We start from the raw sequence: 26,432 nt of genomic DNA, 5'->3' as shown, positions 1-26,432 counted from the left end.
GTCCTTGCCTGAGAGCTTAATGAGTGCATTTAATAAACAATAGAAAAGACCTGTGCTGAGGAAGATCAAAGGTTAGAATAGAGTTCTCTGAACATACACCTCTACCCTGATATAACGCGACCAGATATAACGCGGTAAAGTAGTACTCCGGGGGAGGGGGCTGCGCACTCCGGTGGATCAAAGCAAGTTTGATATAACACGGTTTCAACTATAATGCGGTAAAAAATTTTGGTTCCCGAGGGCAGCGTTATATCAAGGTAGAGGTGTATTGCCTCCACAAAACTAGAACTTGCTTCTATCTTAAGAATATTTTATGGGCAAATTCAGAAATTGAGTGGAGTGGAGTGACTGATGTGGAACTTCTTTAATGAAGAATTAAAAGAGAGTACTGTAATTAATGCCAATTAGCATGGGTTTATGGAACCCTTATCCTGTTAAACTAACTTGATATTTTTTTAAAATGAGATTACAAGCTTGGTTGATAAAGGTAAGTGTTGACGTAAAATACTTAGACTTCTGTAAGATGTTTGACTGGATACTGCATGACATTTTGACTAAAAGACTAGAATGATACAAATCTAACATGGCACACATTAAATGGATTAAAAATTGGCGAACTGATCTCAGTGAAATTGTAAACGGGGATTTGTCATCAAGCGGGCGTGTTTCCAGTGGGGTTTCACATGGATTGGTTCTTGGACCTATGCTATTTAACATTTTTATCAACGATCTGGAAGAAAACACAAAAATCCTCCCTGATTAAGTTTGTAGATGACGCACAAATTGGGTGGGGAGTAGTAAATGATGAAGAGGACAAATCACTGATACAGAGCAGTCTGTATCGCTTGGTAAACTGGGTGCAAATAAACATTGTGCTAAATGTAAGCATATACATCTAGGAACAAAGCGTGTAGGACATACTTGAGGGACTCTATCCTGGGAAGCAGTGACTCTGAAAAAGATTGCGGGGTCAGGGTGGATAATTAGGAGAACATGAGCTCGCAGTGTAATGATGTGGTCAAAAGAGCTAATGCTATTTTTGGGTGCATAAACAGAGGAATCTTGAGTAGGACTAGAAAAGTTATTTTACCTCTGTATTTGACACTGGTGCAACTGCTGCCGGAATACTGTGTCCAGTTCTGGTGTCCCCAGTTCAAGAAGACTATTGATAAATTGGAGGGGATTCAGAGAAGATCCACGAGAATGGTTAAAAGATGAGAAACTATGCCTTATAGTTAAGGACTCAAAGAGCTCAATTTATTTAGGTTAACAAAGAAGAAAACAGATGACTTGATTAGTCTATAAGTACCTATATGGGGAACAAATAGTGGATAAAGGGCTCTTCAGTCGAGCAGAGAAAGGTAAAACGCATCCAGTAGCTGAAAGTTGAAGCCCGAGAATTTCAGATTTGAAATAAGGTGTACATTTTTAATGGTGAGAGTGCTTAACCACTGGAACAATTTACCTAGGGTTGTAGTGGATTCTTCATCACTGACCATTTTAAAATCAAGACTGGATGTTTTTCTAATAGTTGTGCTCTAGGAATTATTTTGGGGAAGTTCTATGGCCTGTGTTATACAGGAGAGCAGATTAGATCAGTGGTTTTCAAACTTTTTTTTTTTTTCGCGGACCACTTGAAAATTGCTGAGTGTCTCTGTGGACCACTTAATGATCTTTCCAAATGTTGTTTGTACCATTAGCTAACTATAGTAAAGCACTTTGGATAAAACCGCTACATATATTATATAATATAAAAACAAAACATTTTTTGTTCTACAAATAAAGCGCACAACTCACATTTTAATATCAGTAGTATTATCTTTCTAATGCGATGGATGTGCCCTCTCTCCCCCACCGTGGCAGCCTCCAAGCTGGGGCTTGGAAGGAAGGGGGTCTCCCTCACCATGGCAGCCCCTGAGTGGCGGCTGGGAAGGAGGGCCGTCTCTCCACAGCAGTCGCAGCCCTGGAGCTGGGTAAAGTCCACCTCCTTTCTCTGGTCGCCGCAGCCATGCACATCCCAAATTCCCCCCACCCCCTCTTCTCACCCCACTGCCCCCTCCCATCTACTCCCTATTCCCCCCAAGGGCACATCACCACCTTTATATATGTGTCTTCTCCAGGGTCCAGGCACCTAATTAGTGGAGCCACACATGTGTGGCTCCACTAATTTAGGTGGGTGGCCCTTCATTCTCTTGTGTGCGGCCACCCAGGCATGCATCTCAGAGGGAACTATCCAGTTGGGGGTCTGTTAGATTTGGTGGTGGGAAAATGGTATACTCAAAATCTCAGTGAATGGTAAATAACATATAGTAGTTTACTCCATTTTGAATAATGATGTTTAATGAATAATGCATCGTGTGTACCAAGTATAAATTTTATTAATTTTGTTAGTACTTGCAGTTCAAATTCTGTTTTTATGTTTTTGTTTTTAGCTGGTTCAAGCAGTGCCATCGGAGCTCAGGAAAGTACTGCCCAACTGTTGGTGTCAGATCCCAACCTCATTCATGTTTTAGTGAAATTTCTTTCAGGCACTAATCCTCATGGAACAAATCAACACAGTCAACAGGTAATGCTGCTAATTACAAAAACAGAAGTAACTAAGAATTCTAGTTAATTATTTTACCTAGTGTTGTAAAACCTCATGTCCATGGCTTGCACCATCATCACTTGTATGGTTTTAGATGATTGTGGTCATTTTTTGTGTGTAATTGTTGTTGTTCTTCAAGTATATGTCCTGATGAGTGCTCTACCATAGGCTGTATGCAGGGCTGGCTCTAGGTTTTTTGTCGCCTCAAGCAAAAAATAATTTGGCTGCCTTCCCCACCCCCAGCCCTGGGCTCTCCTCCCCTCCCACCGCCACCTGCACTCTCCTTCCGCCCCAGCCCTGGGTCACTGGTAACTTGCTCCCAGGGCGGGTCATTCAGCAGGAATTTTGGATGTGCACAGAACACAGACAGGATTGGTTCCCATATGGTTACAGAACTGCAGTAAAGTGGAACAATTTTCAGCTTGTGTGATTGGAGGATATCTGGATGCATATTATAAGACTGTCCTCCATAAATGAGGAAAAGTTGAGGTGCCTTTATTATTCTTTTGTTCCACTCTGTTTCTATGGGGAATTTCCCAATGCATTATCACTGTCTTCCTTTTAAACAAATAAAATTAAAAAAAAAAAGGCAATGGCTGTTGAAAATAGCAATTCCAATCCTAAAAACCACTGGGAAGCATTTCTTGCTCAATTTTATTCTACTTTTTCTACAGCAAATTACAGTGGATCAGTATATTTGATTTGGGAGAAATGAAGTAACAGCTGCCCAAATTGAGCCTGAGTACTCCTGAATTTTGAGGTGTTCAAATCTGGAAGGCAGGTGCTAGATTCCCTTTCTGAATATTAGTTAAATCTGGAAAGGAATTTCTGCTTCCATGGTTCAGAAGTGAAAATCCTCCTAAGTGCCTGGTACTGTATCTAAAGCTGCCCAGGTCCAGAGCCTCTCCTCCCTTACTTTTCATTTTAAATTCCAGTGGGATCCACATACCTCCCTTGCTAGGCTTCAGATAGAGAGGGGCACTGTCCATTTAGTCCACCCAATTCCACCTTTGGGGGCTGCAAGGTGAGGTCACACCAGTATCCCTAATCCAGTCTGGGGATGTCTTCTGAAGGGGATATCTGGGCCAAAGCCCTCTACTCCTTGGGCACACTTGTTCCCCATTCACAGTGCAACCCCACTCTAGCAGTGAGCTCTCCATTCACAGCAAGCTGCAGCATGAGGTTTTAGCTACCATACTCCCTCCCCCTCCTTTTCCTATTGATAGCAGCCAAGAGAATGCTGGGAAATGTAGTTCTTTCCCTGCTCCAGGGCTGGCTCTATAGGCAGGGAGCTAACCAAGGAACTACATCTCACAGGGCCCCCTGTTGGTTCTCAGCTCCCAGGCGGGATCCCTGCCAGCTGCCGCCCCTGCAAATGGGCTGCCCCAAGCAGCTGCTTGCTTTGCTAGTGCCTAGAGCCGCCCCTGCCTGTATGTGTGCTTGTGCAGTCTCGATAAGAGACTGCAAAGTTGTGTCTGCCAGCCCTTGCCTGAGCAGAGCAGTGCCAAGTGCTCTAAATGAGGGTATATAGGGACGCATGAGTATATACCCCTAGGGGTGCCAGGGTAAACTTCTTGGCCACCCCAAACAACATGAAATGTTGCCTGTTCTGCTCCAAGGGAGGCTAAAGCCACAATTCTCAGGGGGATGCCTGATAACACCAAGGCCCAATATCCTTCTTTATGCTTTTCCATCTATTCTGTTAATCCTTAAGACCCTTTTCAGGCTGTGCTGAGAAGGAGCAAGAGCTATGCTCCTAGCACCTGTTTGACCGAGACAGGTGTGGTAACCTCAAACCTCATCCATGTCTTGGAGTTAATGCCCCTTAGATTGCCTCTCACAAGGGACCTATTGACACAGAACTCAGGGACCATCATCCATCCTAATCCCTCCTTCCTGAATCTGAGAGCATGGCTCCTAAATCACTCTCAGGCATGAAGTTGGTCGTTGCAGATAGATTTCAGTCAGTTTTCTTATCCAGTGGAAAGTCCACTACTCACAAGACTTGCCTCCAAAAATGGAAATGCTTCCAATTCTGGTGTCCTTCCCTTCTTTTCAAGCCTTGGAAGTTCTGCTTTCCAATATCCTGGACTGCTACCTATTAGAGTACATCTGGCTGTCATCACAGCCTTCCACTCACCCATCCAAGGCTTCAGTCTTTGCATATCCTACAGCAATTAGATTTCTTAGAACTTGTTCTCTCTTTGACACCTGGCCCACCAACCTTGTTTTAAATGCCTTATGGAAAACGTTTAAAACAATGGCAACCTTCTCCCTCTTCCACCTCTCCCTGAACATTTTGTTCCTAATTGCCATCACCTTAGGAAGGAGAATGGGGGAGCTGGGCTGATGCAGCATCCATCACCTTCTACAAAGACAAGGTTATGCTACATTCCCATCCTCACTTCCAAAGGTCTCCCAGAGCATAACATTAACCAGGAGATTCACCTACAAGTTTTCTACCCAAAACCTCATTTCTTCAGAGAAAAATCAAGCCTTCATTCACTGGATGTCTGAAAGGCCTCTGCGTTCTATCTGGACAAGACTAAACCATTCCAAGTCTCTCTCAGGCTATTTCTATCAGTTACAGATGGTATGAAGAGCCAGCCAGTTTTCACATTAAAGCAAAGTGGGGTTGCATCTTGACATGCCATGAAAATATGGGAGTGCAGCCTTCTCGCTGAGTAATAGCACATTCCACTAGAACTCAGTCCACATTTGTAGCTCTACTGAAGAACATTCCCATAGCAGAAATCTGGATTGTTTTAGTTTTCTCTCCATAATTTAGATCCCATCATTTTAGATGTACGTTTTCCAATGTGCATTACTTTGCACGTGTCAACATTGAATTTCATCTGCTATTTGCTTGCCCAGTAAGACAGTTTTGTGAGGTCCCTTTTTAACGCTTCACTGTCAGCTTTTTTATCTTGAGTAATTTTGTATCATCTGCAAACTTTGCCACCTCACTGTTTATCTCTGTTTCCAGATCATTTCTGAATAAATTGAACAGCACAGGTCCTGGTACAGATCCTTGGGGGGCCTCAGTATTTACCTCTTTTCACTGTGAAAATTGACCATTTATTCCTTCCCTTTTACCTATGTTTTAACCAGTTACTGATCCATGTATGGACCTTCCCTCTTATCCCATGCTTGCTTTCTTTGCTTAAGACCCTTTTGTGAGGGACCTTGTCAAAGGTGTGTTGTTTTTTTGTGGGGGGTTGTTTTTGGTTTTTTTTTTTTGAAGTCCAAGTATACTATATCCACTGGGTCACCCATATCCACATGGTCATTGACTTTTCAAAGAATTCTAGCAGATTGGCGAGTCATGGTTTCCCTTCACAAGAACTGCACTGATTCTCCTCCAACATATCATGTTGATTGATGTCTGATAATTCCTTTCTTTACTATAGTTTCAACCAATTTGCCTGGTACTGCCTGTAATTGCCAGGATTGCCTCTGGAGCCTTTTTAAAAAAACGGTGTTACATTAGCTATCCTTCATCTGGTGCAGAGGCTGATTGAAGCGAAAGGTTACATACTGCAGTTAGTATTTTTGCAGTTTCATATTTTAGTTCCTTCAGAACTCTTGGGAGAATACCATCTGGTCCTGGTGACTTATTACTATTTAATTTTATCCATTTTTTCCAAAACTTCCTGGTAACACCTCACTCTGGAACAGTTTCTCAGATTTGTCACCTAAAAAGAATGGCTCAGGTGTGGGAATCTCCTTCACATCTTCTGCAATGAAAACCAATGCAAAGAATTTGTTTAAGTTCTCTGCAATGGCCTTGTCTTTTTTGAGTGCTCCTTTAGCACCTCGATCATCCAGTAGCCCCACTAATTGTTTGGCAGGCTTCTTGCTTCTGAGATACTTAGAAAAATTGACTGTTAGTTTTTGTGTCTGTGTGTGCTAGTTGCTCTTCCTATTCTTTTTTTGGCCTTCCTAATTATACTTTTACACCTGACTTGCCAGAGTTTGCTTTCTTCTCAAGTTATTCGTAAGATAAGTAACCTTTTCCTTTGTTCATGCTGTTAGTTTCTTTATTTAATAGCATAACTCATGGATATGTTTTTTCTTTTCTGAGCTATTCTGGAGGATTATGGTAGAATCAAACACTACAAAGTATACCAGTGATTTTGATATTCCATGTGAGGGATTTCCTAGTAACAATTTTGTTTTCAGATACAGTAAAATAATGCAAGTAAACCCTATTAACTGAAATCAAATTGGTTAGGAGAACTATTAATGAACCATTTTACGATTACGTAGTTATGTATGTATCAAGTTAAGAAATATGAAAATTAACATTCATATTTTTTAACCAGCCTATATTACATATTTATTTGCTGACTACTACTAATGTATATGTTTCTATGTGAAAATCAGTTCAGATTAAGAGGATTGGTGTTGGATAAGCTAAATTACTCATTAAAGATCAGAAATTTCCTATAAAAGATAACTGTTTTGAGGGGAATAATCTATTTGTTAACCAAGAACTGAATTTTTGTGGTGGTACGACCCATCACTGGTGGTAGAATGCAAATAAGAAAAGTTAACTCGTATCCACCCAATGGAAATTCCACAGAAATTATTCAGGAATGCAAGTTTAGTTGACATCATGCTTTTCTCATAAAACATTTTACAGTAGATGTACTTTAAACACAAGCTTCCTTGTAGCATAAACAACTTTTGAAATCTCTTTTCAGGTTGGGCCAACAGCTACACAAGCTATGCAAGAATTTCTTACTCGATTACAAGTGCACCTTTCTTCAACTTGTCCTCAGATGTTCAGTGAATTTTTATTAAAGTTAATACATATACTTTCAACAGAGAGGTAAAAATTGAGTTTTATCTTTAATACTCAAGTTAATTTTTTTACTTCCAGAAATAGCTTTAGGCTCGGTCTATAATACAAAAGAGTGTTTCTGTAACTAGGATGTGACACTTTCAAGTTCATCCCATTGCAACACAATGTGTGTAAATCATGGCTGAAAAGATTTTGCACATCAACACGTACTATACTGCCTAAACATATTTAAATGAGTTAATTTGGGGTATTCTTAGCAGTACCTATGTGGTACCTCCGTCTGGGTTAGAATGCCTGATGTACATGCCCACAAATCTGCATTGGCAGCAAGTGGAACAGTGCACTCAGGATTCTCCACAAGTCCTTGCATGAGGGACTGCAAATAGGAAGACTATATTGAGTGTTAGATGATTGGATGACATTGCCTCCTCCTGGAGTTGATTGGGGAACTTGTTCTTTGTTGGAGCAACATCTAAAGCCGGGGTAGGCAACCTATGGCACGCGTGCCAAAGGCGGCACATGAGCTGATTTTCAGTGGAATTCTCACTGCCTGAGTCCTGGCCACTGGTCCGGGGGTTCTGCATTTTAATTTAATTTTAAATTAAGCTTTTTAAACATTTTAAAAACCTTATTTACTTTACAAACAACAATAGTTCAGTTATATATTATAGACTCACAGAAAGAGACCTTCTAAAACGTTAAAATGTATTACTGGCACGCAAAACCTTAAATTAGAGTGAATAAATGAAGACTCGGCACACCACTTCTGAAAGGTTGCCGACCCCTGATCTAAAATGATGCTGATTTGGGAGGCCTGCCAACAAACCCTCTAATTTTTCATTAGCCAGAGGAAGCTCTGCTGGGGGACTCTAGTCTAAGGGGATAAAAGAATCCGGAGTGTGGCATGAGGTGTGGGTTAAGAGGATTTGCTGACAGATTCTGAAAGTATTTCACATGGATTGGTAAAGGAGGCTAGAATGGGATTTATGAAGTATGGTTTCATGTAATATCCTTGCCATCAACTGTTGCTACTTGTCCTTCAAAAAATGTTATTAAACATGCATGTTTTAAGGTCTTCATTACCAATAGAAATTAATAATATACTTAATTCTCATATCTCTAAAAATGTTTTCAAATAGTCCATATATTAATGAATGCTAAACACTCCCTATATCTTCCCTAGTAACCACTGAAAAAATTTAGACAGAAAACCTTACTGTAATGGTTATTTTTAAATATAGTTAATTGTAGAATAGATCTCATCACCAAATAACAGTATTTGTTGTTTAAACTGGTAACTAATTCCTTTCCAATATATTTGGGTTTTTTTAGCCCACAGACTTTTTAGCCAAAGTGAAAAGATCATATTGACTTTATTCAGATCAAAAATATAATCAGTTGATCAGAGTGGAAAATTAAGTAGCAACTTGCTATTGTAAAGATGTAAAAGGTTGAATTCCTCGTTTAAATGTTTAATTTCTGTTGTTAAAGACTTAATTCTTCCCTGCTACTGCAAGTATTTTACTGTATGTCAGTCTTATGATGCCACTTACTGGGATGCAAAGATTTGAGAAACTCCCACCCCTATTTTATAAGCTTAATTTTGACTGGCTTCAAGTTTTCTTTGCTTCCTGGCCTCAGCAGCATGGATTGGTTACCTCTGCTTTCCTGCTCTCTCCTTCCTTTATAGGTGAGGACCTATAAAGAGGCATGGGCCCACCACCCCTCTAGTTCCTTCTCAGCTGCCTGTGGCTTGAGATCAAGCAACTCTGGTGTCCACTGCTTTCAGCTTTTCTTATTTACCTCCCTTGTTTATTTCATTTATTTGGGTTTTCATTCTTTTTATCAGTTGGAGCACAGCTTATGTTTGGGGATTCCTCCCCTCTGAACTTGATGCCTTGCTCTTTGTGGTCTATGATACTTCCCTGAGGTATGTTTAAGATTCTGGGGTTCAGGCCTTGCCAGATCTGCCAGAAACCTTTTACCCATTGTGATGGTCACTCTAGCTGTCTTCAATCTCTCAGAGAAACTCCTGTCCCATCAAAGTGTAAACTCTGCATAGGGTTTAAAAGCAGGTCCCACAAAGGTAAGAGAGGCTAGGCTAAAACTCCTCTTAATAGAATGCTCCTTAGTTCCAATGGGGTCTGTGTTTGTCCCTCTAGGTCAGTCTCAGGCCATACCAGTGACTTCAGGTGCAGTTCTAGAGATGAAGCCCTCTAAAAGAAGAGACCACTCCCGTTTCTTAGCAGAGGCTCTAGAAAGAGGACTAAGCTCACTACATAGAGCTGACTCTTGAGAGTCCTCATGTCCCACAATAGGTACAGCTGAGGCTCCAGCTGGTGCCGGTAGTGAAGCATCAGTACTGCCTAAGAAGTCCAATTGGAGAGGTCTTCAGTTAAACAGCACCAGGAGGCCCTTTCCTTGGTAACATCTGATACCTCTAGGCATCAAGACGCATCTAAAACCAGGAACTTGAGGGCTCTAGTAGTGTCATCTGATAAGAGCCATAGAAACGGTTCAGAGTGATACCCAGCTCCTTCTCAGGTACTGTCTTCCTCAGGATATCAGCTCTCTGAGCACACAGCTATCATCTTGTTGGCCTCTCTGGTACTACATAAAGCATCCTGGTTCTGCATCAATCCCTATTCCAGGCCCCAGTACTGCTTCAACAACTTGTGTCTGAACCCTTTCCCACTAGAAGAGGATCTGATCTACTGCCTCTGCAACTGATGCACAAAGCCCCTCCTCCCCCCTCCCCCTTTCAACTCAAGGGATAATGCATCCTCTGACTGAGGTTTCTGTACAAGGCTGTGTCACAGCATCATACCAACACATGCCTCTAGGGATGTACCCTTATGAGGACTTTCCAGAGCCTGACAGATGCCCTAGATTCACTGAACAGCTCCACAAGGCCATCCAGGACTTAATGAAGAGTCTAGCTGAATTCCTTCACACTGCTTTGGAGGAAGGTCTAGTAGTCTCAACATCTTCTCAACATTTCACATATCTCCTCCCAGTGTTAGGTCACCCTACCCATCAATGAGGCATTGTTCTCACCTGCATGAACTCTATGGTAAAAACACCTACCACTATTCCACCTGCTTGCAGACACCAGATAAAAAATAACGTTCTGCCCAAGGGAATGGAGTACTTTTTCTCCTATTCCACCCCTAGTTCCCTGGTGGTAGACATGATCAACAAAGAGAACTGTCAAGCACGCTCCACACCCTCTCCTTCCAAGAAGGCATCTAAATGCCTTGATCTCCAGGGTAAGAAAAGCTATTTGTTGGCTGCTTTTCAATTTTGAGTCACAAATTACTAGGCCTTGATGGCAAAATATAATTTTAACTACTACTCTGAGTTTGTTCAATTTATTGAACAACTCCCATGAGACCACAGGGAACAATTTCAAGCCCACATTTCAGAAGGTCAGCTGATCACTAGAGCTTCCCTGCAATCTGCTCTTGACAATCCCAATGTGGCTTCACAGTCCTTAGCTTCCGCAGTAGTTATACGACATCCTGGTTCGAATCTTCTGGCCTCCTGAGGGAGATACAGAACATTGTGAAAGACTTCCCCGTTGAAGGGCTCAAGCTCTTTAGTTTTAACACGGACCCCTCCCTCCACTCCCTTTCAGTCACTGGGAATGTGTGTGCCTGCAACAAAGAGGAGTCTTCCGCAAATCTCAAACAGTATAATGCTCCTGATCATTTCAGTTCCACCTACAACGGCTCTATGGAACCCCGCCCCCCCCAAAAAAGGGAGGGACCACCATCTTCCCACAACCACCCAGCCTACACCTTACTCTAAGCAACTGTTTTGACAACTTAGTCAAGGGCCTCAAACAGCCTCTTTCTCTGGATCTTCTGCTCTACAATTCTGCCATCCAACCTCCTTTTGGAGACGACCTATCTCACTTACTACCTGCCTGTGAGCTCATCACCTCAGACAAGTGGGACACTACGGTGGTCACTATGGGATACTCCATTTCCATTCTCCCCACACATACCCACCTCGGTTCCCCATCCCTCTTCAGGGACCCTTCTCGCATGGAAGGCTGCATCTCAGATGTGTTCAGGCATGGCTAAGGACTTACGTATGCCCTGAACAGACTGTCTTTCCAAACAAATCACTGTACCTTCGCAAGTGGAAAGAACCATTAAACGTCTCAGGTGGTGAAAAGAGCCATAAAGGTGTTCACGTGAATCATATTCTCATGTCTAACACCTTTGAAAATCCTTACCATGGATGTCTCTCTTGGATTTCAGTCACATCTACAGGTTGCCAGTCTGTCAAGATAACGTTAAGCAACAGGGACGCTATGCACTATATAAACCTACATGGGGTAGCAAGATCTCACTCTTTATGTGCAGAATCGCTAAAACTGTGGAACTGGTGCATCTCCCATCACATAAAAATCTGTGAGATTTACCTACCACGCCTTCAGAATGCAACGGTGGACTCCCTGAGCAGGAACTTCCATCAGGACTATGAATGAGAGCCCAGTGTCGGTCTTCCACAGCATCTGCCAGTTCTGAAAGTAGATTTCTTCACAGTTTCGCCAGTGTGAAATATTGCTGTTTCTGCTCAATCCATGTGAGGCATACTATCTGACCAAGTCTCTAGCTTCTTGCATTTACTCTAATCTCAAAGATCTTCATGGCCTGATGTAGCATTGGGATAGTACTGTCCTGTCTTTTTTTTTTTCACCAGAATGTTTTGGATTTCCTTCTGTTAGAATTCAAGAGGCACTTCATTCAGCGAACCTCATCCTGCAGGTTCTGACAAGACCCCTATTTGAGACATTAGAGCAAACTTATTGATAGCTTCTTTCCTTTAAGATCTTCGTTTATTGTAGTGACTGTGGCCAGACAAGTGAGAGAGATTAATTCTCTCCTCCCTTCTGTGCTTTCAATTGTCTTCAGAAGAGTTTATTGTATTTTCTCCTGGAATTTGTTTCTGCAGTTAATACCAAATTCCTCTGGGACAAGTCCAGTATCTTCCCCATCGGTGACAAGAGGCTGCCTTTATTGTATGTTGAGCATGTTCTTAAGCTTTATATGTCTCATTTTCAAGAATATAAAAAGTCAAAAAAATCACTCATGTTTTGAATGTTGCAACAAGAGCAAGGCGGCTGCTGCTGCTGTTAGATGGGTGTGAGGCTGCATTCTCATGTGGTCTGGCTGGTAAACCTTGTGTTCTGAACTTGTCAAATGCCATAGGGCTTGAAGTCTCCACTTCAATGCTCACTTCCCAGGTATATAAGGTAGCAGGCTTGGCCTCACTCTTTTTACTATCAGCTGGACCTGTTGACTTCTCTTGATGACACATTTGGCTGCAAGTGCCAGCTAGTAGCACAATAAAGTAAGCTTACCTCCTGAGGTTGCTGCTTCTTAGAGCCATTGCATGTCCTTTTAACCTACCTTTGTAGGATGGGAGAAGAGACTTTGAAAAAGGGAAAATTACTTGCTGGTAAATCTATTTGTTGTCTCCTCTCATTCTGCATCCTGCCTTTCTTCTTAGTGGTTGGTGTGCTGCCTCTTGCGTCCTATTTCTCTTGTATTCAGTTGCTTTTTGTACAGTTCTGGTAGTTCTTTAATTGGGATGGGCAGGTCCTGACTAGGGCTTATATAATTCGGGGAGAGCTTTTTCAATTCTGCTTCCTCACTTCCCAGTAGATGGCACCATAATACTTTGTCTGTTAATCATAGACTGGAAGTAGAAAAGACTGCAACAAGCAAAAGTAATTTTACCTTGGATGATATCTGTAATTTGAAATAGTAGAATGCTGTATAGTAACATTTTAAATACATTCATGATGAGAAATAAATGTTTTTATTGGCATAATCATTCCAACTTTAATTCGCTTTGTCTATATATTACAGCATGTTACTGTTTGCATGCTACATTTGACTTACGTTGAGCAACACACAAACTCAGGGTTGAAATAAAACAGTTTTTGAAAAAGGAGTTGATTCTTCTTCTGATATTAAAGCCTCCTTTAAGTATGTCTTAAATATTTTCAAACAAGAAGTAGGATTTAAATCTCCCAAAACACAGGAAAAGCACCAAAACAGGGGTTCAGATATTTAATATTGTTTTCAATATATTTTCAAATATGATTATTGTTCATCAAAGCACTATACTGATTGTGAAGGAAGCGTTATTTTATTTTTAATTCTCTTCTCTTTTGAACTAAAACATCACTTTGTCTTCTAAATTGCACTCTTAAGACCATATACTGAAACGCTAATTCACTTTGTTTTCTGTAACGTTGAAAATTACAGAAAGATTCAATTCTAAATCAGTAGCTTATTGCTAGTTTTGAAATTTAATTTTTTCTTTTAGCTAAATCAGACACAAATAATTCAGTGCACATTGGTAAAACTTCAAAAGTAGTAATACCAAACATCCATTTTTCAGACCTCCAGTAAGAATACTCCCTAAATTAGAATCTATCTTTCATGTCTTATTCGCATGCAAATACTTACTTTGACCTGTTTGTGACAGTCATCAGTGGAATTATTTGATACTTCTTTCCTGTGGTATTGATGTGTAATTACCCAGCCAGACCATTAAGGATTAAAAACCCAGAAAATTTGATGGGGAGTAAACAATCCTTTTTTTTTTTTTTTTTTTGCCAGAAAACAAGTGGAAATTCACCCAATGGTGGTAAAAGATTGGAGGGCTTTCCCCCATAGAAAAACTTTCTGCAAGTTTACAAAATTTTCCACTCAGTAATTTTATCAAAATTGTTGATGCCAGCATTTAAAAAATATCTCTAAGGTAACTACATGGCCAAAGAAACAGTAGTTCCCAGACTCTTTCAATGGGAGATGTTTACCTTTCTGATATCAGATATGCCCCCTGTGATTATAAAAATTGCTATGAAAAATAAATGCCTATCCCCTCTGTTAGAGGAACAGAAAACTAATTACCTGTGTGCTTTCAACATACATTTTTGAAAATTGTTGGGTTTTCAGAGGATATTGGTTAGTGAAAGACAGTAAGTCCTTTAAAGAGGGCTACCTTTTTGAAGATATATAAACTGTTGTCACCTGTTAGTTAAATATATTCTGTTTGATTCTCTCTTTTAGGGGTGCTTTCCAAACAGGCCAGGGACCTCTGGATGCACAAGTGAAGCTCTTGGAATTTACCCTGGAACAGAATTTTGAAGTAGTATCAGTTAGCACCATTTCTGCAGTAATTGAGTCTGTCACCTTTTTGGTGCACCATTACATTACATGCTCAGACAAAGTGATGTCTCGCAGTGGGTCAGACAGCTCAGTGGGTGCTCGAGCATGTTTTGGAGGGCTCTTTGCCAATATTATCCGCCCAGGTGATGCCAAAGCAGTTTGTGGAGAAATGACAAGGGATCAACTCATGTTTGATTTGTTAAAGCTAGTTAATATCTTAGTGCAGCTGCCACTTTCAAGTAACCGAGAATATAGTGCTCGGGTTCCAGTGGCTAGCAGTACTACAGACAGTGTTTCTGATGAAGAAAAAGTTTCGGGAGGCAAAGATGGCAATGGAAACAGCTCTAATACTCAAGGATCAACTGCATATGTGGCAGACTTGGTGTTAGCCAACCAACAAATTATGAGCCAGATTTTGTCTGCTCTGGGCCAGTGTAACAGCAGTGCTATGGCAATGATAATCGGTATGTATTTGCAAGTAGATAGTATTCATTTAAATAAAAAGCAAGGAATGTCTCTTTCAGAATATAAAGACTTAATTCATTTTCTCCCCATATGAAAAAAATATAATAGTGTAGAGATGAAAGTAGGGAGAGAGTAATACCAAACACACACTTTATTGTGGAATTGGCAATATAACTTTTTGGAAGTTGCTTAAAATGTTTTAATAGAATAGATCAACTTGAATTATGAACAATTGAAACAGCATTATTTCTTGACTTCATCACTGCTTCCATAAGGTAGAGGGCCATATGGTGGCTTTGGCCCTTGCACAGGGCATAAGAACCATCCCACCTCTCTCATTTCTGTTAGTCTCATTGAATACTGACAGTGTGTTCTGACTACCAGGTATATGCAGAGGCAGAGTTTTCTAGGAGGTTTACTCCTATTATAGGTAAGCAAGCTGAGTAGTACTGTGAACGGCAAAGCTGCCATTTAGCAAGGGAATAAATTTAGAACTCCTGTGCAACACAAACATGTGAACCAGACATTCAGTGAGCTGCGAATAATCTATAATATACATTGATATTGCCCTCTGAAAAGAATCCTAAATACATTTTAGTTGCTTTTGGCTAGAAGGAGCCAGCTGTGATCCTGGAACTTCCTGTCCTATTCCCTTGGTTAATTAACCTCCCTTGTTGTGTCTCACCTAACATTAAAGTAAGCTCTCTTGGCCCAGGATCATTCCTTCCTATTTGTTCTATAAAGTGCCTGACACATGTCTGGGCTCTGTAATAATAATTTACACTTCATTGCAAACTTCATTGTTAATTACATGCAAATTCATATTTTGCAGTAGCTATGGGAATACTAATTTAATGGAGATTTAAATAGCATTAGGTTCTGTTAATGCACTCTCTATTTGTGTAAAACTGTCAGTGTCTGTTTGCTAAGCCTCAGCCTCTTGGCCTTAAACTGTGCATTTCATCTATTTTTACTAGGTGCAAGTGGTTTGCATCTCACAAAACATGAAAACTTTCATGGTGGATTAGATGCAATATCAGTTGGAGATGGATTGTTCACTATATTGACAACACTTAGTAAAAAAGCCACTACAGTGCAGGTGATGCTTCAACCAATTCTTACCTACATGGCCTGTGGGTACATGGGAAGACAAGTAAGTTCTCTTAAGTCTATTCCGTTACAGTTTGAAATGTTCTTTAATAGAAATTTTACAGTCTTGTATCTGAGACTTCAGTCTGCTTTAAATATTTTCTTAATTAATCCTATTAAAAAACCTTTTTAGATTTCAAAGCCTTTCTAATAAACGTGGAAGTCCTCACAAATAATAGTTCCCTCCATAATTGAGTTACCAATGTACATGTAATTTTAATGGTGTTTAGTCTCATTAAAATAGTTTCCAAGTAGTTTCGCTGCTTTAAGTACGAATTAAATTAGATTCATTTCAAGTGATACATATTTTTAGCGATGATACCGCTGTTTCCTTGGATCTTATTTTCTCCTTCATGGCTCTGCCTCTGTAGACTCCCATTGAAGATGTTGCATGTCCTCCACTTTACCAAAGTGTCAGGAGCACTATAGTGGTATGTCTGAGCCTAATTGCTAATCTGGAGACCTACAAAGCTGCCTTTCCCTTGATGAGTGTGACCCTGATCGTGTTTTGGTCACCCCAGGCTTTTTTTGCTCAGCTCTTCTGAGCCTAGCTTGTCCATTTGTGACCAGATCTTGGAGATGTCCTATGTAACTGGTTCCCTTCCAGTGAAACATAGTGGTGGGCCAACACCAGCTTCTCAGGGACTGCATCCTTCCCCTGTTTAATGAACTCACACCTATTTAGCTCTCTGTGGGATAAGACTTTCCCCTTCAGGGCACTGATCATGGTGTCTAGATCGTCTTCATTTCCTTGTTTTCTAATCAGGCTTTTAGGTATTCATGTATCTGAATAATGTTCTGGCCTTCAGGCATTAGCCTTTCACCTGGGCTGAGGTGCTCATCAACATCTACCTCCAAAGCTTCCCCTCTTTAATAGATCTTCCTTGGAATCCCCCTTCTCCTGCTGGAAACTGATTCCGCACCACACAGGCTAAAGCCTTACAGAATACACAAGAACAGCTATGAAAAATTTGCTTGGGTACTTAAGCAGTATCCCAGCTCAATGAAACAGTTACTTTTATGTAGGGGGTCTTTCATCCATAATCTAGTGGACAAGCACATAGATAAAATGTTAAAACAGGATTATGAAGTCTCCAACATGTCATAGAGCTGCTTTCATTTGTCCAGCCACTTTTAAGGATGCATTCTTCTGGGTTTGCCATGCCTTTGCCTTAGTTGGTACTAAAAGTGAGAACACCAACACCTTGTGAATTCCTTTGAAAGGACTTCAGTTCTTGCTGAATTTTTTATATACTTCAGGTGGCAATACTAATTCCATATTGTAATTGCATTTAATCCAGGATCCCTTCAGTGTAATCATGCTGTTTGAGGAGACCCTAATTATATTCTTCAAGGACGCTGATGTTGGCAGTCTTTTCAGCTGCCTTGTCAGGGAAATGAAAAGGCTTTTCTCCGTTTTCCTTTCCCTTAGGGGTTACAGCATACCCATTTCACCCCTTTGATTCCTCCAGCATTAAGAATACCTTACTGGCTGGCTAGCATTCAAGGCAGAAATCATCCATTTATATCCCTGTTTTCACAAATTATCAGTGAATTGTTGCTTATCTTGATCGCTGCCAGCCTTCTTGAAGGATGGTTGAAATGGTTTCTTTTCCATCTAGACTGCTTCTACTCTGACAGCGGGGAGTCATTGGCAGTTGTATGTTTTGGCTATTCAGTAATTTTAGCCCCACTCTTAACTGAGTAGCTTTCCCTGTTCCTAGGCAAAGATGATTTTTCCTAAGATGGGGAGCCAGGGGAAATATCTCAATGCTATTTCATGGTAGAAAAGTGAACTGGGCACTTACGTTAGCTGTTGGGAAGTGCTGTCCTATCTTGGACTTCATTTAAACACAATGGGAAGTTTTATTACCTAATTATCCTCAGTCAGGGGTGGGGAAGAGAGGTCAATTCTAGAAAAGAAATAATCTTGCATGAAATTTAGCTGTGCACTATACATCGTGTCTAAATAGCTCATATATTTCTTCTAGGGTTCTCTTGCTACCTGCCAATTATCTGAGCCACTGTTATGGTTCATTCTGAGAGTGTTGGACACCAGCGAAGCACTGAAAGCATTCCATGATATGGGTAAGAGAACGGGATTTTCCCTCATTAAAATGTGCTTAGTATAACAACATTAGGTAAGCAAATTTAAGGAGGTCAAATATGCTTTTGCTTTCTTATTGTTAAGTAGAAATCCTAGCTTTTGGTTTCTTTTAGTTCCATACTTTAATGTACATTTGACTTGCTTCACTTTACTTAGGAGGTGTTCAGCTCATTTGCAACAACATGGTAACCAGTACAAGAGCCATTGTCAACACAGCAAGAAGCATGGTTTCAACTATTATGAAATTTCTTGACTCTGGTCCTAGCAAGGCAACAGATAGCAGTTTGAAAGCAAGAGTACTAGCTTCTGAGCCTGATAATGCAGAAGGAATCCACAATTTTGCACCATTAGGTTTGTAATACTTCTGTTTTTTTGCCTTTAGGAGACACTAGATTGCACTAAGACACGCATTTTTAAAAATGGCAATGAGGTAGGATAGTCCGTAAACTTTATACAAGGCTATTCTTAGAATCTGAATATGCTGATCAAATGATAATGATTTGTGTGCTGGCCTAGCCCAGAAGGTACTCATCCAGAGTCTGAGTACCAACAAGACTGGAGAGTGAAAAAGCCCATTTTGATTAAAATGAATATATTAGTCCTTGGGGGGGGAGGGGTGTTCAGATATTGTGGGGAAGTGGCAAAAGATCCCTCCAAATTTGAGTGACAGTATCAGAAGAAACTATTACAAAATGGCTATAAAATTGCAAAAAATAAAATCAGTGCATAGTTGATAGAATGAGGGTCTGTTATGCATCTTCTACTTTAGTGTTTTCAGTAATTACCTTAAGAATAGATATGAACAGTTGTTGTCTTCAAACTCACTCTACAGAGAGCTTGTAAGTAGCTGAGATCTTGCTCTAACTACATAATATATGCTACAGGTCACCTCCACATCGGTTACAAACTGCTCACTGTCAGCAGTGACTTGATGCTAAGTACAGATGGTAGTGTTTGGCACTCAAATAACTCTTCCTACTCTATTCTTAAATCAAGCAGAGATAAAAGAGTAATGGTTACTACATTCTTAGTTCTGCTGGGAGCAGAGAGTGGAGACTTGCAAACCAAGGTTGAAAACTACCTTGCCAGGTTCAAAACCATGCATGTAGCAATCTTAATATTAGTTTCCTGTAGTCTTTGAAAGGCCAGGGCAACAGCCTTTGTGAAACCCTTTCAATGCCCCTAATGCAAGAAAGAGGGAGGGGAGATACTTTGAACCATTTGTGACCCTACCAGTATCTTAAGATGGACAGAGAACAGGCTGTAGTATTTTGAGGTGGATGTGCAAGACTGCTTTTAAGTCATGTGTACATAGAAATGTTGTGCATGTGTAGTGCTTGAACACTGCACTTGCATAGGTGAGGTTTCCCTGGCAAGAGGGGGCATGATAAACACGGAGATACCAAGTCGGATTCAGCACAGCACCTTCCCCATTCTCAGCAGCTGAGGTGGGAGCTTTTCATCTAACCAGAACATTGGCCCTGGACTTTGCTAACAGGCTCCTGTCACATCTTTTTTTATTTTGGCTGTGGATCTAGAAGGTTTAGGATTTCGGCTAATAGATGTCTAGCATATTTACAAGCAAAATTGCATTTGTTGTATAAGAGTTTATATATGCACACACAAGTTATGTAAATGTATTTTAATGGAAAGACAACAAATTAATTTAGTAATTGCGGTGATTAAATCCGGTTGCAGTGTTGTAACCTACAACAAATGAATAATAATAGAAAAATTTTACTCTTTAGTGACTGGTAATTTGAATACTAGTTAATACCAATTCTAAACTCAGATTACAATTAATATAATAATTGTTGTTTGAAGGTTCAATCACATCAAGCAGTCCTACTGCCCAACCTGCTGAAGTACTACTTCAGGCCACGCCTCCCCACAGAAGAGCTCGATCTGCTGCATGGTCTTACATCTTTCTACCTGAGGAAGCTTGGTGTGATCTCACAATTCACCTTCCTGCTGCAGTGCTGCTAAAAGAGATACACATCCAGCCTCATCTTGCATCCCTTGCAAGTGAGTAGATTTATTAACAATTGTGCTGAATTGAAAAACTTATAGAATATAATTTTAAAAAAAAGTTTTCTTTGAACATAAAAAAACTGATTTAAGAACACTAACAAAAGCCTAGCAGTTTATTAGCTTTGCTTTTATTATTGAGAATCAAATGCCATTTCTTAGTTTTCTGTAGTTTGTGCTGTTTGAATTAAGGGCAAATCTACACTTAAAAAGCAGCACCAGTGCAGCTGCACCACTGTAGTGCTTTAGTGAAGATGCTACTACGCTGATTGGAGAGCTTCTCCCATCGGCATAGTTAATCCACCTCTGTGAAAGTAGCTATGTCAACGGGAGAAGCCCTACTGTCGACATAGTAAGTGCTGTTTGCACCGGGGATTAGGTCGGTATAACTGCAATTTTCCATACCTGACCCTGAGCAATGTAGTTACACCAACATAAGTCTGTAGTGTAGACAAAGCCTGAGTGCATGGCTTGCTGCTCTTCTAGTTCTGCCTCCCTTGTCTGTGGTGAGATTTGGTAGGAGAGGCCCTTGCATTTCATAAGGAATCAGTTTACATATTGCTTGTTTTCTTAGTTTCTGGCCCCAAATGTTAATTCTCCTGATGCCTCAGACTGGTTTCTCTGGAGCATCCTACAGGGCCTATTAAAGCCCTCGTGATGGCTGCTTTGTTTTGTGATGTTGGACACATTCAGTTTTAATGGATTATAATCACTGACCTCTGATGTGTGTGTGTGTGTGTGTGTGTGTCTCTCTCTCTCTCTTCCCCCCCCTCCACCCCCCCCAGGTCCCTAATGTTGCTTCATTTATACTGGCAAAACTGCATTTTTTGGCCAGTTTAGCTTATTTGCCCAGTGGGGCTGGAATAAGGTATACCAGTAGAAGCACAGTTTTGCCAGCACAAGCTTCATACACACTTATGATTTTAGAATACAGGTATAGCTATACCAGTAAAGTGCTCCTGGTGTAGACTTAACCTGAATAGGCAGGGCACCCTATGCCTTCTTAATTAGTTTAATCCCCACTCTTTGAAATAAAGTGCACAAATCACACTTTGGATATAGATAAAAGTATTAAATTAACGTGAAACTTATGGTTGTATTTTCCCTCTCAGCCTACACAGTTTGTTAATTTTAATTATTCTGAACTGTCTTTTAGGCTCTGTCTACACTGCATACCTTACAACCGCTCAGTATGCTGTGTAGCCACTCTTTGTGGCCGAGAGAGAGAGCTTCCAGCAACAAAATAAAACCATCCCCAATGAGGGGCAGTAGCTTCATCAAAGGGAGAGCATCTCCCGCTGACAAAGCGCTGTCCACATTGGTGCTTTTTGATAAAAGTTTTGTCATTCAGCGGGGTGTGGTTTTTTTTGTTTTGTTTTTCTGTTTGTTTTTGAATGTTAATCACATATCAGGGTGCCATGCTTGGAGGGGAGCGTCTCTGTGTACCTCCAGGGCAGGGGTCCCTCTCCTCCTGCTCCACTGCTGGTCCTGGGCCTCCCTTCTGCCAGTGGAGCCACCCCTAGCCAAGTTACTCCACTGCACAGAGGCTGATGTCGGGGGTATCTACTTCACCCCTCAGCACACACTCGCTCTCCCATACACACTTCCCCCCAACATTCAAAAATATTTAGGTAAATGGTATTCTGTTTAACTGTGTGATTAAAACTGATTAATTGACTATTTTTAATTTCTCAATTAATCGTGATGATTTTTTAATCATTTTACGGCCCTAAATAAAATTTTAAACCCTGTTTTCTTTCTCTGTAGCTTGCCCTTCATCAGTATCTGTTGAAGTAAGTGCAGATGGGGTGAATATGTTACCTTTGTCAACTCCTGTTATCACAAGTGGTCTCACATATATAAAAATCCAGCTTGTAAAAGCTGAAGTGGCCTCAGCAGTTTGCCTTCGACTTCATCGCCCCCGAGATGCTAGCACATTAGGCCTCTCTCAAATTAAATTGTTAGGCCTCACAGCCTTTGGAAACACATCGTCTGCAACAGTTAACAATCCGTTCCTTCCTTCTGAAGATCAAGTGTCTAAAACAAGGTATGTTTATCAATAGTTGCAAGAAATGAGGAGAGCTATCCGTGCTTTTCATCCTTTCTTTATGAAGCCTTTTATGTCTCTAAGGCAGAAGTCCCAGGTAGTGAACTGAATTCTCAGATTCTCAGCGTTTCTCTATAATCAACATCAATAGTGTCCATTTTAACTCTCTTAGAAAATTTGGCTTTTAACTTAATACAAGCACGAATTAAAAATAAATTTAAGAAATTAAATGTATTGCATTTTAAAGTCAACTGGTAATAAGGAATTTACTAACCTTTAGAAAAAAGGATTGATAGTTTCTATTGGAAAATTTAAACTGCATTAGTGAGACATTATAATAGAATTTTGGTTTGGTGGAGATTTAAAATTTTCTTTTTTTAATTTTGGGTTGAATTGAAAATGAATTTTTTTGAAATTTTTAGTGACTCAAAGTCTAAAAATTTTGAGTTGGATCAAAACAAAACATTTAATTTCTATTTTGATAAAATTTAAGGTATTTTGTCAAAAAGCAGTGGAGGACGAGATTCACAAAATGGCATGGGTGACGAGTCCTATAACCTTTAGCCCAATACTTAGGGAAGGCACCTGGGATGTTGGAAGACTTGGGTTCATTTCCCCCTCTACCCGATGTGGAGCTTGGGTCTCCCACCTTCCAAGAGAATGCCCCAGCCCCTGGACTAGGAAATATTCTCTTATGGGTCCATCTCATTATCTCCTGTTGAAGTTGTTTCACTTTTTATAAATAGTCAGTCATTGATGCAAGGGTACTTAAACTTCGATGTCTCATCCTAGGTGAGTGCTCTACCCACCAGGTTATAGAGTTATTCTTACTCTTTCTCTGGCTCAATGACTATTCATTGTTGTTATGAAGGACTAGGAATTGCCTTGATGATCCCAGGAAACTTGGGATTTTTTTCTAATATAGTTTTGATTTGAATTGTCTTTCAAATTTTAGAGTAACTTAGGTGAAGAAATAGGAAAACTAAATTTAAATCAGATACATAAAGAAGACTTCTATAAGCAAAGTTCAAAGGATGATTCAGTTAACTGTGAAGCAATTTTCGTAAATTTAGAAAAGCTAAATATACTAGCCAAATTTTGCTATTACTATTATATTTTATGTGTAATTTTAGTTCATCATGTACTGTTCATGCAATGAAAAACTGATATATAATATAAAAAACAAGAGTGCAGAGTTAAGTTGTCTGCAACCTCATCTTTTTCAGGTTAATTGCTTTAAATGGAATTGTTTGTTTGTTCAAGATGAACATTCTTGTAAGTTTTTAATATTGGATGTTAAATTTTATATTTTTAAAAGAAAAACAATAGAAGGAACAGACTAAATATAAACAAAATGTGTTATAAAATGTACAGTAAATGAGGTAGGGCTCCAGATCTGTTAAGGCTCACTGTAATCTATGATAGCATTTATCATCTTAATTTATTATAGATTTCCTGACAAATTTCAGAATTTACCTCCTCTCGGTTCAGGCTAACTATATTAGCAGAATGATAAAATTGCACATGTAAGCACTCAAAATAATTTTTTTTCAAGTACCAAAATTAAGTTGCAGGAATACGTTTAACTCTGTAACTGTACAGTCTTTAATAATGTTTGTATACTGTTGCTCTAATACGGTATCATTCATTTCACCTTGCAGTGCCTATTACAATACTATCCAATCACAGATATTTATACTTCTCTTCCTGTTGTACTTCCCATATATAAAGGTGTTTACTTGATTTAAGGTTGAGATACATCATAATTATGACATACACTAACTCATTCTAGCTTTTTTGTTTACTATTTCAGTATTGGATGGTTAAGATTATTGCATCACTGCCTCACTCACATAAGCGATTTAGAAGGAATGATGGCTAGTGCTGCAGCGCCCACTGCCAATCTGTTGCAGACATGTGCAGCCTTACTGATGTCACCATACTGTGGTATGCATTCTCCAAACATTGAGGCTGTACTTGTAAAAATTGGGCTGCAGTCCACTAGAATAGGCCTAAAACTGATTGACATTCTTCTAAGAAATTGTTCCGCATCTGGGAGTGATCCTGCAGGTGAGAATGTATTGCTTTGCTTCCTTAGTTTTTTATTTATTTATTTATTTTTAAATTGTCATTCTAAATCTTGCAACTTCTTTTGTGGTTCATGTAAATGTGTAAGTAGTTGGTTGAAATTTACAAATTAAAGTGCAGAATCAAAATCTTAAAATTGCACATCACACCATAATTTTGTGTGGTATACAGTGCTGTGCTTTTGAGTGTCAAATGAGGAGGCTCTACTACAGGGGTTCTCAAACGGGGTTGGTTACACAGTTGTAGCGAGCTGTCAGCTCCATGGGGCTGACAGCCCCAAGTCCACATTATATTAAATAATAAAAAATATAATAAAATTGCCCCCCCCCTTTTTAATTTGTAAAGGGGGGGTCACACTCGGAGACTTGCTGTGTGAAAGGGGTGACCAATACAAAAGGTTTGAAACTACTGCCCTAGCACTTAATTAACCTTCAGTGGTACAGCAGGATTACCAGCACAAACAAACCCAGATTATAAATAAAAGAATGCAATCAGATTAAACATCAATTTCAGCAAATAATCAGATAAATATGCTTGGATAAATATTCAGGACACAGGAACTGCAATAGCACAGGTGTACATAAAATCCCAGTTGCAAACTGTGTTAAGGAATAGTTAAGGCTGAGAGAGTGTCTGAGTAATTTTAAATAAATTTCGGGAATGTTGTGATTATCACATAACTCAGCCTTGTTAAACCGAGGAAATTGAGAGTTATGGCTTAATTTATGGAAATTATTTTTTTAACTTGTTTGGATTTTTTTTTTAAATTTAACCTAATTCTCAATTGCCTGCATGTAAAACTTGATTATGGAATTACTGCAACATTCCTGTTATGTTTTACCTTGAATTACTCATTCATTAATGTACATGAACATTAAATAAACCCAAAGAGATGGTTATCACATGATATTTCTAATGGTTAGAGGATTTAGTATCAACTTGAAATCACTTTTTATTTTCAACTTTCAGGGTCAGAATCACCCATACACTGTGGTTGCTTTGTGCCACTCTTGTAAAACAGCCAGAGTATACTGGCTGGTAAACCTGGATTTTACAGTTCCTTGGCATTGACCGTGCAACCCAGGATAGCCAGAATATACACCCAGTTTTCTCCTCTTGCTGCAAGTAAATAGGTCTGGTGAGAGACAGAGAGTGTTTAAGTATTAATGGTCACTTTTGCTGTTTATATTTTAGCTGAATGTTTCTGTCAGCAGAGGCTACTAGTGTATAGATTTCTTTTCTTCAGAGAAACTCAAGGAGTAGCCCACTTTAAAAATGGCTGCCATCTCCTATTCTGAATAGGATTTAAATCACATCCTGTCCTCGTTAACATGCCTTGTTTCAAAATGGCCACCAAATCTCATTGTTCTCAATAGAAGAGAAGCTAAGATGCTTTACGGTAAGATGACAGAGTTCCCTATCCTGTCAGGAAGTGAAGAAGAGCACTATGAGGAGCAGGTTATGGTGGTGGGCAGTTTTGCTGAGAATATCCTGTGGCCTTAGTCTCATGGAGAGCAATAATCTCAAAATGGATACCTAACTGAGGACTGCAAGTGGTCTCACTATTACTGAGAGCAATAGAATGTGTCAGCCATTTTGGAAGCGGGAATATCTTCATTACATTTGCTGAAGAAACTCTGTTATGAAGAATAACAAGAAATTACTATCACTACTTAAAAAATCATTAAATATGATATGTGCACAAGATTTTAATGAGTTCTAACTATATGGGAAGTTTAAAGAATGGTATTCCACTTCAGAGGTAATTTAGAACAAAGTGACTACATTGTAAAGAACCAATTTTTAATAGATAAATTAATGAATTTACTTGTAAATTCTCAGAACATTTTCTGAGTTCTCACAGGTGGTATGGGGGAGGACATATGGCATTCTTTATGTATTGAGATAGTTTTGCATTTAAAGCAAGGATTCTAACTCAATCCTAGTATTGAGTTATA

At 39.7% G+C, this 26,432-nt stretch overlaps 1 protein-coding gene across 1 annotated transcript in view; it reads left to right on the top strand.

Annotated features, from left to right (window-relative positions):
* Window positions 1-26,432, top strand: part of BIRC6 (baculoviral IAP repeat containing 6) — a 296,285-nt gene that overhangs the window by 122,023 nt on the left and 147,830 nt on the right. Inside the window, 9 exon segments of the mRNA XM_039531866.1 lie at window positions 2,433-2,566; window positions 7,294-7,421; window positions 14,492-15,054; window positions 16,033-16,208; window positions 18,196-18,292; window positions 18,468-18,662; window positions 20,136-20,336; window positions 22,107-22,386; window positions 24,200-24,456. Of these exon segments, the coding sequence (XP_039387800.1) occupies window positions 2,433-2,566; window positions 7,294-7,421; window positions 14,492-15,054; window positions 16,033-16,208; window positions 18,196-18,292; window positions 18,468-18,662; window positions 20,136-20,336; window positions 22,107-22,386; window positions 24,200-24,456 (2,031 nt within the window).

This window comes from Mauremys reevesii, linkage group 3 (genome assembly GCF_016161935.1).
Source record: "Mauremys reevesii isolate NIE-2019 linkage group 3, ASM1616193v1, whole genome shotgun sequence".
In the NCBI taxonomy this organism is placed as follows: domain Eukaryota; kingdom Metazoa; phylum Chordata; order Testudines; family Geoemydidae; genus Mauremys; species Mauremys reevesii.
The sequence above is the reverse complement of the archived record's forward strand: the minus strand, read 5'-3'. Positions and strand labels throughout refer to the sequence as shown.